The sequence below is a fragment of the Schistocerca americana genome, chromosome 1 (genome assembly GCF_021461395.2).
Source record: "Schistocerca americana isolate TAMUIC-IGC-003095 chromosome 1, iqSchAmer2.1, whole genome shotgun sequence".
Taxonomy (NCBI): Eukaryota; Metazoa; Arthropoda; class Insecta; order Orthoptera; family Acrididae; genus Schistocerca; species Schistocerca americana.
Genome location: NC_060119.1, coordinates 796,618,065 through 796,631,280, shown reverse-complemented (window position 1 = coordinate 796,631,280; position 13,216 = coordinate 796,618,065). Strand labels below are relative to the sequence as shown.

The following is a 13,216-nucleotide window of genomic DNA, read 5'->3' as shown; positions in this document are numbered from 1 at the left end:
AAATCAGTACCCAGAACAACCACCTCTCGCCGTAATAACGGCCTTGATACGCCTGGACATTGAGTCAAACAAAGCTTGGATGGCGTGTACAGGTACAACTGCCCATGCTGCTTCAACACGATACCACAGTTCATCAAGAGTAGTGACTGGGGCATTGTGACGCGCCAGTTGCTTGGCCCCCGTTGACCAGACGTTTTCAATTGGTGAGAGATCTGGAGAATGTGCTGGCCAGGGCAGCAGTCGAACATTTTCTGTATCCAAAAAGGCCAGTACAGGACCTGCAACATGCGGTCGTGCATTATCCTGCTGAAATGTAGGGTTTCGTAGGGATCGAATGAAGGGTAGAGCCACGGCTCGTAATACATCTGAAACGTAACTTCCACTGTTCAAAGTGCCGTCAATGCAAACAAGAGGTGACCGAGACGTGTAACCAATGGCACCCCATACCATCACGCCGGGTGCGCCGGGTGATACGCCAGTATGGCGATGACGAATACAAGCTTCCAATGTGCGTTCACCGCGATGGCGCCAAACACGGATGCGACCATCATGATGCTGTAAACAGAAATTGGATTCATCCGAAAAAATGACGTTTTGCCATTCGTGCACCCAGGTTTGTCGTTGAGTACACCGTTGCAGGCGCTCCTGTCTGTGATGCAGCGTCACGGATAATCGCAGCCATGATCTCCGAGCTGACAGTCCATGCTGCTGCAAAAGTCGTCGAACTGTTCGTGCAGATCGTTGTTGACTTGCAAACGTCCCCATCTGTTGACTCAGGGATCGAGACGTTGCTGCACGATCCGTTACAGCCATGCAGACAAGATGCCTGTCATCTTGACTGCTAGTGATACGAGGCTGTTGGGATCCAGCACGGCGTTGCGTATTACCCTCCTGAACCCACCGATTCCATATTCTACTAACAGTCATAGGATCTCGACCAACGCGAGCAGCAATGTCGCGATACGATAAACCGCAATCGCTATAGGCTACAATCCGACCTTTATCAAAGTCGGAAACTGATGGCACGCATTTCTCCTCCTTACACGAGGCATCACAACAACGTTTCAACAGGCAACGCCCGTCAGCTGCTGTTTGTGTATGAGAAATCGGTTGGAAACTTTCCCCATGTCAGCACGTTGTAGGTGTCGCCACCGGCGCCAACCTTATGTGAATGCTCTGAAAAGCTAATCATTTGCAAGTTCAAAAATGGTTCAAATGGCTCTGAGCACTATGGGACTCAACTGCTGAGGTCATTAGTCCCCTAGAACTTAGAACTAGTTAAACCTAACTAACCTAAGGACATCACAAACATCCATGCCCGAGGCAGGATTCGAACCTGCGACCGTAGCGGTCTTGCGGTTCCAGACTGCAGCGCCTTTAACCGCACGGCCACTTCGGCCGGCCATTTGCAAGTCACAGCATTTTCTTCCTGTCGGTAAATTTCGCGTCTGTAGCACGTCACCTTCGTGGTGCAGCAATTTTAATGGACAGTAGTGTATTAAATTAGCTTCAAAGAAAGACTATATCGATTGCAATGTAATAAAAAGACTTTATTTATATTAGATGAGATCGAAGTGCATAACGTTCTCGTAACTAACATTATTGTCTTGGCATTATATATAAGAGAAAAAAGATATTTAAAATCACTTCGAGTCATATCATTTCTTCTCCTGTATGTGAGGTATGCGTGTTATTGTAAAGCGGTAGCTTTTGTTCTATTTGTTCTCGTACGTAGTGTGTATTCTGTGCTTAGTGGAAATATATTTACACAAAGTTAGTGCAACGTGTTACTTAAAGAACCCATGCAAACAATTCTTCATGAATTAGTAATTGCAAGAAATTATTTAGCATTTTTTCAGTCTCTGAGAAGCGAGCAGCGGTGATCTTTGACCGGAAACAATTGGCCGCCGTTACGCGGCGTGTTTAAATTTATTTTTTTGTGTGACATATCACCACAGCCGGAGCAGAAAGAATCATTTCAAGTTATTCAATTAACTAAAGTGCAAAGCTTCACTATTTTATTTCGTCTAAAAAATGCATACTTTCAAAGATACGAATTTTTCTAGGTCAGTGAACCTAGCTTGCATTACATTTCGCCGAAAGCAACTGAAATAATTTGTAGGGAGCCCGGCGCTCATTTGAAACATAATTTAATATTTATCGTCGGCGACCTACAAATCAATTTCTTGTGTTTCACTTAATAATAATAATTAATAACCACAGAAAGGAAGGGATAATATACCGTCTAATATTGTTCAGTCACGGTACCTACCTTGAGTCAGGACGTGGGCTTCTTTGCAGCAAGAAAAGTATCCACACGATCCGTGTGATGACGCCCGAAGATCTACGGCCCATCAGCAGGATGACCACTATTTTTTACGCGGTAGGGAGAGAGAGGCACCCTTACAGTAGTGCACCCAATGACGACGCTGAAAACACGAATGGCCCAACTTGTATTCGTCTTCAGACGAGTCCCAGAACTACGTGCACCATCGTTATGAATGTATCCCTGGGTTGGTGCTCTGAAGAAGACGTTACGATGGTCGTATTGGCACTGCACCACGTCTGATAGTTATGGGGGCCCATTCTGTACATAACACGATCACTACTAGTTCGCATAGCCGGTAATTTGGACAGCAGTCATAACTTTCTGACGTGTTTTGAGCTGTAGCAGTACTCTATCATCGGATTCCCTATGGCGTTATCTTTCAGCAAGATAACACAAGACTTCATGTTGCCCGTGCTGACCTGATCCACATCGATACAGATGGCATTCGACTGTTACCTATAGCAGCACGTTCTCTGGGTCTCTCATTCAACGGAACCACCTGGTCATGGATGCTGAGAGACTGTCATGCCGCCACACTGAATCACTACAATTCACGAACTTAAGCGTAGAGTTGAAACAACGTGGAATGATGTAAGCGTCTTCGTCATCCAGGCTCAGTTCGACTCTGCGGCAGCCAGTTTAGTGCAATTGTTTCTGCCAGAGGTGGCAGCTTTACCTAATTTTGCATCCTGTAATCGCCCCCTCCCGCCCCCCTACACAAAATATCACTTACAAATCTAACTAGGAATTTTTCCTACTATGATTCACACGCACAATAAAAGAATTGGTATTTGCTATCCTTCACAATGCTTCAATTTTAATGGCCAGTACTGCGATTATCATGTACTCAGTACAGTGGTACTTGTCGTTTCGTAACATTCGTGGCAACGTGTTCATTCAGGAACGGATGCAGCGGTATGTGAATGTTTTAATGGATAAATTAGATAAGTTAGTAAACTAAGTTGGTATTTATTGTGATTTCCATACTGAAATAATTACTTATGGAAGATCAGAGGCGGCCTGCTGGACTGCGTCTACCACTTGAATACTGCAGAGAGGTGGCAGATAAGGGCTTGCTACAGTACGTTATATATGCCACTACATTCAAATTTACACTTGAAACCGAATTTTTTGCGTTTTTTGGAACACTATCGCTGCTGATCTTTTGAACTACTATGATAGTCAACCAGATAGTATTGCTTACTAAAGATTACCTATCCGTGTATAGGAGTAACGACTGCTTCCACCTTCTGTCTGTTCACGACTTCCTTGTGAATGCCTGACAAACAATAACGCGCACCCACTTTCCAATATCGATGAGCAAAGAAAATTTTCTTCGGTATAATCCCTTAGAATTCCCCGGTAATTCGTTGTCATCTCGTTGACATCGGGTGTTGAGCCGGTGGTCCGCGTCTGCCTAGCACGATATTTCGACGCCGTTACTCTACGTCTTCATTAGGTGTTCCTTGAGACTGGTCTCGCACCTGGTGAAGACATCGAGTTAGAGCATCGAAATGTCGTGCTGGGAAGACGCGGACCACCGACAGAACAGCCGATCTCAAGGAGATGACAAATATTTGTTTGCTGGTAGTAACTGACAGTGCAGGTAAAAAACGAAAAAATGAAGCAAATATTCAGCTTTGAATGCTGTAAGACGCCCACAGATCCGCCGGAAAAATCCAACTCTCTGTCCTCACTGCAAAGCAGATCATTTCGTACGATAGCAACCTCTCCATCTACCAGGAATGCACGTATTTACTACCGACTAACATACACCTCATATATAAAAACTTACGTTTTATCCAATATTACTTAAATGACTGTATTTGTCCAGTCTATTTACATTCCAGTCCGTTAAACAAATTCAGTCATCCGTCACCTACGGCAGAAGACATAATCAGATTATGAACTCTATCTTCCAAAAGGAGAACCTGTTCCGAAATCCTGACACCTACAAAAAATTAGAACTTCATAATCTAAGCTAGCGAGGTTCACTTCGGTTCGCAGCTTGCCGACATTGCCATTTAAAAGAATTATTGCTCGTTTTTCCCCCTCAGATTCCCTACCTGATTTCAATTCACGGCGTGAAAGCAGTACAATTTTCTCTCCGAAAATATTCGGTCGTTCTTTTGGGTAGGGATCGGAATTGGGTGAAGTGTGTGTAAGGGCTTCCCAGTGAAACTTAGGCAACATACTCGAAACAACCTTAGCAACATGTGGGCTCGTTGGGAAGCCCTTACATTGTAAAGAGTTTGTCAGAACTATCCATTACATTGTAAACAACATAGCCAACTTAACGTTATTCTTTACATTGTGTAAGCACTCATATGTCAATAGTAACAGTCTGAGGACGAAACATTGGAGCACGATTCTAGGCATTGTTGTGAGGCGAGGTCTGTCTGCGAGAGTGGAAGTAGTAATGTCGGTCGAGAGCTCGGAGACAGAAGACGTGTCATGTTGCCCTCACGTCGGCGATGGCAGATCGTACCACACTCAAGGCCTGATGTCATTTATAAGGCCAGGACAGATTTAAATTGCTTAACTACGCTTGAAGATGGAATTCAAGGTAAAATTCGCAAGCATAGCGCAAAAGGAATTGCAGGGTTAGACTCGTGATTGTTAGCCCGAGTATGCAATAATACCATGTTTTGTTTGTCAGTTAAAGAAGCCTCCAACCAATAATAATTATTCTCCACATCTAACAAATAAATAAATGCTGTGGTTATTAAATTCCAATGTAACTTTGAAATTGAAATAACTTGTTAACGTGGCATTCGGCCATTACCTACGTCATTGTAACTGTCATTGTCTATTATTGTTATGGGTTATGATGATTCTGGAGGTTTAAATAGACTTAATTTATGAAATCCCTTCTCACAAGTTATTTAATAGTTAACATGACCCAAGCAAACGCCTTTTTATTAAATTCATTCTTATTAACAATAAGCTTTAGCCGCTTCACAGAGGAAGACCGTACTGCAGTTCTTTCCCTAAATCCTCGCACAAACGAAAAAATGGCTGACATCGAAATAAGTGTCCAAGGAATAGAAAAGCAACTGGAATCACTCAACAGAGGAAAGTCCACTGGACCTGACGGGATACCCATTCGAATCTACACAGAATACGCGAAAGAGCTTGCCCCTCTTCTAACAGCCGTGTACCGCAAGTCTCTAGAGGAACGGAAGGTTCCAGATGGTTGGAAAAGAGCACAGGTAGTCCCAGTCTTCAAGAGGGGTCGTCGGGCAGAAGCGCAAAAGTATAGACCTATATCTCTGACGTCGATCTGTTGTAGAATGTTAGAACATGTTGTTTGCTCGCGTATCACGTCGTTTCTGGAAACCCAGAATCTACTCTGTAGGAATCAACATGGATTCCGGAAACAGCGATTGTGTGAGACCCAACTCGCTTTATTTTTTCATGAGACCCAGAAAATATTAGATACAGGCTCCCAGGTAGCTGCCATTTTCCTTGACTTCCGGAAGGCGTTCGATACAGTTCCGCACTGTCGGCTGATAAACAACGTAAGAGCCTACGGAATATCAGACAAACTGTGTGGCTGGATTAAAGAGTTTTTAGTAAACAGAACACAGCATGTTGTTCTCAATGGAGAGACGTCTACAGACGGTAAAGTAACCTCTGGCGTGCCACAGGGGAGTGTTATGGGACCATTGCTTTTCACATTATATATAAATGACCTAGTAGATAGTGTCGGAAGTTCCATGCGGCTTTTCGCGGATGATGCTGTAGTATACAGAGAAGTTGCAGCATTAGAAAATTGCAGCGATATGCAGGAAGATCTGCAGCGGATAGGCACTTGGTGCATGGAGCGGCAACTAACCCTTAACATAGACAAATATAATGTATTGCAAATACATAGAAAGAAGGATCCTTTACTGTATGATTATATGATAGCGGAACAAACACTGGTAGCAGTTACTTCTGTAAAATATCTGGGAGTATGCGTGCTGAACGAGTTGAAGTGGAATGATCATATAAAATTAATTGTTGGTAAGGCATGTACCAGGTTGAGATTCATTGGGAGAGTCATTAGAAAATGTAGTCCATCAACAAAGGAGGTGGCTTACAAAACACTCGTTCGACCTATACTTGAGTATTGCTCATCAGTGTGGGATCCGTACCAGATCGGGTTGACGGAGGAGATAGAGAAGATCCAAAGAAGAGCGGCGCGTTTCGTCACAGGGTTATTTGGTAACCGTGATAACGTTACAGAGATGTTTAACAAACTCAAGTGGCAGACTCTGCAAGAGAGGCGCTCTGCATCGCGGTTTCGAGAGAGTGCGTTTCTGGATCAGGTATCGAATATATTGCTTCCCCCTACTTATACCTCCCGAGGAAATCACGAACGTAAAATTAGAGAGATTCGAGCGCGCACGGAGGCTTTCCGGCAGTCGTTCTTCCTGCGGACCATACGCGACTGGAACAGGAAAGGGAGGTAATGACAGTGGCACGTAAAGTGCCCTCCGCCACGCACCGTTGGGTGGCTTGCGGAGTATAAATGTAGATGTAGATGTAGATGCTGCTGCATGCTGCTGCGAATTACTGTAAACCACATGGACAAAGGCAGTCATCTAAAGAAGTGAGTACAAAACTTAGGGCCAAAACAGAGACACTGACACAGCACAACATGTCGTGTACTCTAATCCAATAAATTCCGTTGGACAAGTCAGATTCTGTATCACTTGTAAATTCTTATTCAAAAACGCAGTCACATAGCTTAGGTATTCATTGTTACAGGTTCAATTGTTTCTGTAGTTTTTCATATTCAAATACGCAGTGAGATAGCTTATCCAAATGTTAGTTTTAAGTTTGAGGGCTTAAAGGAGAGTTAAGGGCTTGAAGCAGATGAAACTGACACTCGTATTACACGCAAACAGTGTTATGTAGGTTACATTCCATTTACTGATAGTTCAGGTTGCCATTTTGGTGGCATATACATTACAACATATCCTTCATACAGCCCCGACCTCTCCCCATGCAATTTCCATATTTTTGGAGCCGTCAACAAAGACATCGTGACGGTCGATTTGCTTCGGACGAAGATGTACACACCTGGGTACAATCATGGTTCAGGAGACAATTGCAAAATTTTTTCATGGAGGAACTGATGGTCTTGTCTCACAGTAGAATAAGTGTATTAATAGTTCTAGCAATTATTTGTGAACTAATGAACAGTTTACTTACTTTTTTCCATCCATCTGGTTTTCATTTTACTGCCCCTTGTACATCGTATATCGTCATCCTATACGTCATGGTTTTCTCACCCCTACGGAACACAGCTCCTCTGCCAATATGATTACCAGATACCTCAAAACACACTGCTACTTACGTGCTGCACTCCAACAGTGGCCTTATGTTACTGAGACACTCGTTGTGATGCTGCCCTCCTTCCACAAACTTATAAAGTATCCTTATTTTGCATGTCTATTTGGAATGTACAAACGTTTATGTACTCTGGTATTTTACCAGTAACATTCTATGAGAGATTACTGAAATCAGGTTATAATGGGAGAATAACTTCACATGGCAGATTATTTGATTGATTTATGAATGTGTAATGATATTCGTATAGATCATACATTGTGAAATCATGCGATTGTTTGATGTTGGGAATTTGACTATCGTTCTAGTCTTAAATATATAAATGACCACGAAATCGAAACAGTCTGAGGTCGTCCTACGTGCAATTAAAATAATTGTTGTGTATCTTTGACAGGCACTAGGCCTAAGAATGGCCAACTGTTCCCCTTGTCGTTCCTTTCTAGAAACACCTGTTAAACAAGCAGAATCAAGCAGCAAGTAGTCTCAGCGGACAGCCTAGAGAAAGAGTGGAAATTGCGACATGGCGTTTTCCGTTTTGGCAACGCCTTTTTTTGCAGAAAGAGGTATACTGCGACAGACTGAGCTGGGCAGAGTGGGCTGCTGGAAGTCATAGTGAAAGCTCTTGTTATGGTGTGCTCTGCCAGGCGTGGAATATATGTACTGGCAGTAAATAGTAACTAGCACTTTGCAAATAAAAGTAGTCACTATTAAATCCTTGCCGTCGATACAAGTCAATCTCGGCATTATTGGATGCGGCAAATGTTGCACCACATTGCTTTGTGTATGCTGATCGAGGGTAGCCCTTATGGTACTTCGGAAACTCAAGTTATTAGAGACGTGAGGAATACGCAGCAGTATCTTGGTACCATGTCCTCGGCTGCACTGCGTCAGCCAAGGCAAGCCACAGACAATTTGTTCTTTAGTACTGTGCCCGCGGGCCACACTCAAATTTATTCGACAGGTGAGAAAAGTGTATTGATTTAATGTACCATCTGTGAAAATTAACGAAGGTCCACATTTCATTTCAAGCAGCCATTTCATTTGTTTTAAACTTTATCTGAAAATTTCTAGTTTCTATATATGAAGATCGTGCAGCTCGTTAGAATGAAATCACAATTAAATCAATACAATGAAATGAATACCCTTAGCTGCATAGAGGCGTTGATATACGTCAACGGCGACAGTTGAAAATTTGTGTCACAACCAAAACCCGGGATCTCCTGCTTCCACGGCAGATGCTCTCTCCATCTGAGCCACCGAGGACACAGAGGATAGTGCGACTGCAGGGACTTATTTATCTCTGGCACGCCTCCCGTGAGACCCACATTCCTAACTCATTGTCCCGCACTATATTCGTAGTGTCCCTTGCCCATTACACTAATTACTCACGGACATGTTCGAAAGAGCAGATACCATCTTCATATATATAATTAAGGCTCACCGGCCATTTGAATATCTTCTGTGCGGATGCACACACATTGCCCGAACTCTTACGGGAGTCGGTAAAGCCGAGAGTAATGAGTGTAATGGGCAGGGGCACTACGAATATAGTGCGGGACAATCAGTTGGGAATGTGGGTCTCACGGGAGGTGTGTCAGAGATAAGTCGCTGCAGTCGCACTATTCTTTGTGTCCTCGGTGGCTCAGATGAATAGAGCATCTGCCAGGCAAGCAGGAGATCTCGGGTTCGTGTCCCGGTAGGGACACACATTTTCAACTGTCCGCGTTGACGTATATCAACGCCTGTTTGCAGCTGAGGGTATTCATTTCTTTGTATTGATTTAATTGTAATTTCATTACTAGTTTCTGATTGGAAAGTTTCATCAGTTAAGGAATGCTGTTGGTGTGTATTAATGTAAGAAAAGGAGCCTCACAAATTTAATGAATCGCGTTGTTGCAGTGTTTGCTTGACTTTTCTTGACACAAACTCATTCACTCAAAGTTCAAGATTAAAGTCACCGATGCCTAAAGGCCATTATGAAATTCAGATTTTTAAGAATTTTATTAAATCAATACTCAAACACGAAGTAATTTAAAGTCTGTAAGATTCATTCTGATATAACAAACATTAATAACATTTATGAAGCATTAAATTCAGTAACTGTCCTAAGACGAACAAAGAAGCTGATTTCTCCGATATTCGTCTCTTCAGTATGTGGCGAAGGTTTATAGCAAGTAGTAAATAGTTTTTCAGAAGGCTCTGAGTTGCCATTGATCCTGACCTAGTGGCGAATGCTGTCGCTTCGTTTCAGTGGGAAACGTCTGTAACGGTCTGGACGAAGTAAATCTTTAAGTTTAAAAGATGTACAAACGTGGTTAATTATATTAAGAGGGTACGGGTTATGACGAAATCAGTGTTCATAGTGTTGATATTGTTGAGCTAGTTGCGAGTCGACTGTCGTAAGTTACGAAAGCTAACCAACGTGGTACCAAGGTCACGCTACTTTGCAGGCGCGTCTAAAAACTCTAACATAAGTCGACCACGGGACACTATGTTTTACGAACAGGGAAATGGGTAACAGGGTTGTTTCGTGTTCTTATGGCAGAAATATTTTAATCCACGGCGTGAAAGCAACAAAATCTTCTCGCCAAAAATATTCGCTCGGTCGTTTCATGGGGATAAAAATTGGCTGTTTATGTGTTTAAATTGTTACAAGAATCAAGTGGCTACCTGCTTGGCGCAGACATTTGTGTTTGACGACATTTCGACAGACTACCTGTCGATTTCACTGCTTTACGCAGGCAGCCTCTGCTGGTATCTCCCGAGGCTGAGTGGATCACGGTTCAAACTATTGCGTCCAAGCAAAACCTAAGATCATCACACCTAAGTGAACCCGTGGATTTCGTGTAAACAGCCCGTGTCGCTAGCCACGGACGGAGAAAGTCGGTCTAGTACCCGATAATCTGAGACACATTTCGTTGAATCGGATGAAAGGATAACATTAGAACAATTCGTTGCACGGAAAGATGTTTTCTGCTTAAGGCAGTGAGCCTGTTTGCGGCTGGAAGCCCGGCATGTGCAGGTGTGATACGTACCCCACCACGCAGTGGGCAGCCGTGAGGACCCACTGGTCGTTGATGACAGATCCACCGCAGTAATGGCCGCCGTCCACCTGCAGCGACACCTGCAACAGTACAAATCCACTAACTGCAACTGAACCATAAGAAGAACGCAAAGTACAATACAGTCGTCACAATAGCGTCCAAATTCTGGCTACCGATCTATATATGATATTTGGTCTTCCATTGTTTCCTAACAAATTACGTTCCGTGTGAACGACGGCAGTTACACGTAACAACCATAGTGGTGTACGAAATTATTCTCTATACTATGCAGGCTACTAAACTGAACTAAACTCCGTCCGAACAGGCCTTGGGAGACCCAACGGTACCGACCGGCTGCCGTGTCATCCTCATACCTCAGGCGTCACTGGATGCGCATATGGGGGAGCGTGTGGTCAGCACATCTCTCTCCCGGCCGTATGTCAGTTTACGAGACCGGAGTCGCTACTTCTCAGTCAGGTAGCTCCTCAATTATAGTATGCAGGCAACAAACTAAATGTCAAAACAAGGGACCAAGTCGTAGATGAAGTGATGGAAATATGCTAACTCTAAGGGCAATACCAGGCAGTACAGATGCAACATGGTGGACATGTGGAATAGTCTAGCACAGGAAAATGGAACATTCCTCGCCAAATACTTCTACTAAATCTTCATTTGAGAATGATGTTTCTGGAAGTAGCTCACCGGCTGTGGGAAAGTAGGAACAGAAAAGAATCGAAGCGTTGACCTTACAGAAGGATTTTAAAAATGAAGTGGACTGATAAATTATGAAATGAGGATGTTCTTCGTAGAGTCGTCAAGGACCAGAAAACATAGAAAACTGTAAGAGGAAGAAGGGACAGGATTGCAGAGCATGTGTTACACTACTGACCGTTAAAATTGCTACACCATGAAGATGACGTACTACAGAGGCGAAATTTAACCGACAGGAAGAAAATGCTGTGATATGCAAATGATTAGCTTTCCAGAGCATTCACATAAGGTTGGCGCCGGTGGTGACACCTACAACGTGCTGACATGAGGAAAGTGTCCAACCGATTTCTCATACACAAACAGCAATTGACCGGCGTTGTCTGGTGAAACGTTGTTGAGATGCCTCGTAGAAGGAGGAGAAATGCGTACCATCACGTTTCCGACTTTGATAAAGGTCGGATTGTAGCCTATAGCGATTGCGGTTTATCGTATCGCGACATTGCTGCTCGCGTTGGTCGAGATCCAATGACTGTTAGCAGAATATGGAATCGGTGGGTTCAGGAGGCTAATGCGGAACGCCGTGCTGGATCCCAACGGCCTCGTATCACTAGCAGTCGAGATGACAGGCATCTTATCCGCATGGCTGTAACGGATCGTGCAGCCACGTCTCGATCCCTGAGTCAACACATGGGAACGTTTTCAAGACAACAACCATCTGCACGAACAGTTCGACGACACTTGCAGTAGCATGGACTATCAGCTCGGAGACCATGGCTGCGGTTACCCTTGACAAAGCATCACAGACAGGAGCGCCTGCGATGATGTACTCAACCACGAACCTGGGTGCAAGAATGGCAAAGCGTCATTTTTTCGGATGAATCCAGGTTATGTTTACAGCATCATGATGGTCGCATCCGCGTTTGGCGACATCGCGGTGAACGCACATTGGAAGCATGTATTCGTCATCGCCATACTGACGTATCACCCGGCGTGATGGTATGGGCTGCCATTGGTTACACTTCTCGGCTACCTCTTGTTCGCATTGACGGCATTTTGAACAGTGGAGTTACATTTCAGATATAATACGACCCGTGGCTCTACCCTTCATTCGATCCCTGCGAAACCCTACATTTCAGCAGGATAATGCACGACCGCATGCTGCACCTCCTGTACGGGCCTTTTTGGATACAGAAAAAGTTCGACTGCTGCCCTGGCCAGCCCATTCTCCAAATCTCTCACCAATTGAAAACGTCTGGTCGATGGTGGCCGAGCTACTGGCTAGTCACAAAACGCGAGTCACTCCTCTTGATGAATTGTGGTATCGTGTTTAAGCTGCATGGGCAGCTGTACCTGTACACGCCATCCAAGCTTTGTTTGACTCAATGCCCAGGCGTATCAAGGCCGTTATTAGGGCGAGAGGTGGTTGTTCTGGGTACTGATTTCTCAGGATCTATACACCCAAATTGTGTGAAAATGTAATCACATGTCAGTTCTAGTATAATATATTTTTCCAATGAATACCCGTTTATCATCTGCATTTCTTCTTGGTGTAGCAATTTTAATGGCCAGTAGTAATAACTTACATGCTACTAGAGGAAGCTGTACAGGGTTAAAATTGTAGTGCAAGACAAGGGTTGGAGTACATGAAAAAAATTATTGGTAACGTAGTGTGTGTGAGTGTTACTCTGAAGTGAAGAGGTTTGCACAAAGAGGGAAGGGGGGAGGGGTCAATCGTGATGAGCTGCATCAAACAAATCAGAAGGCTGAAGACCCGAAATAATGAAAACATCTA

The 13,216-nt window shown here is 43.9% G+C and overlaps 1 protein-coding gene across 1 annotated transcript in view; it reads right to left on the bottom strand.

Moving 5' to 3' along the window:
- LOC124594284 (mite allergen Der p 3-like) overlaps positions 1–13,216 on the bottom strand; it is an 80,260-nt gene that overhangs the window by 31,913 nt on the left and 35,131 nt on the right. Inside the window, exon 3 of the mRNA XM_047132650.1 lies at positions 10,705–10,793. Coding sequence (XP_046988606.1) covers positions 10,705–10,793 — 89 coding nt within the window. The remainder of the gene's footprint in view (positions 1–10,704; positions 10,794–13,216) is intronic.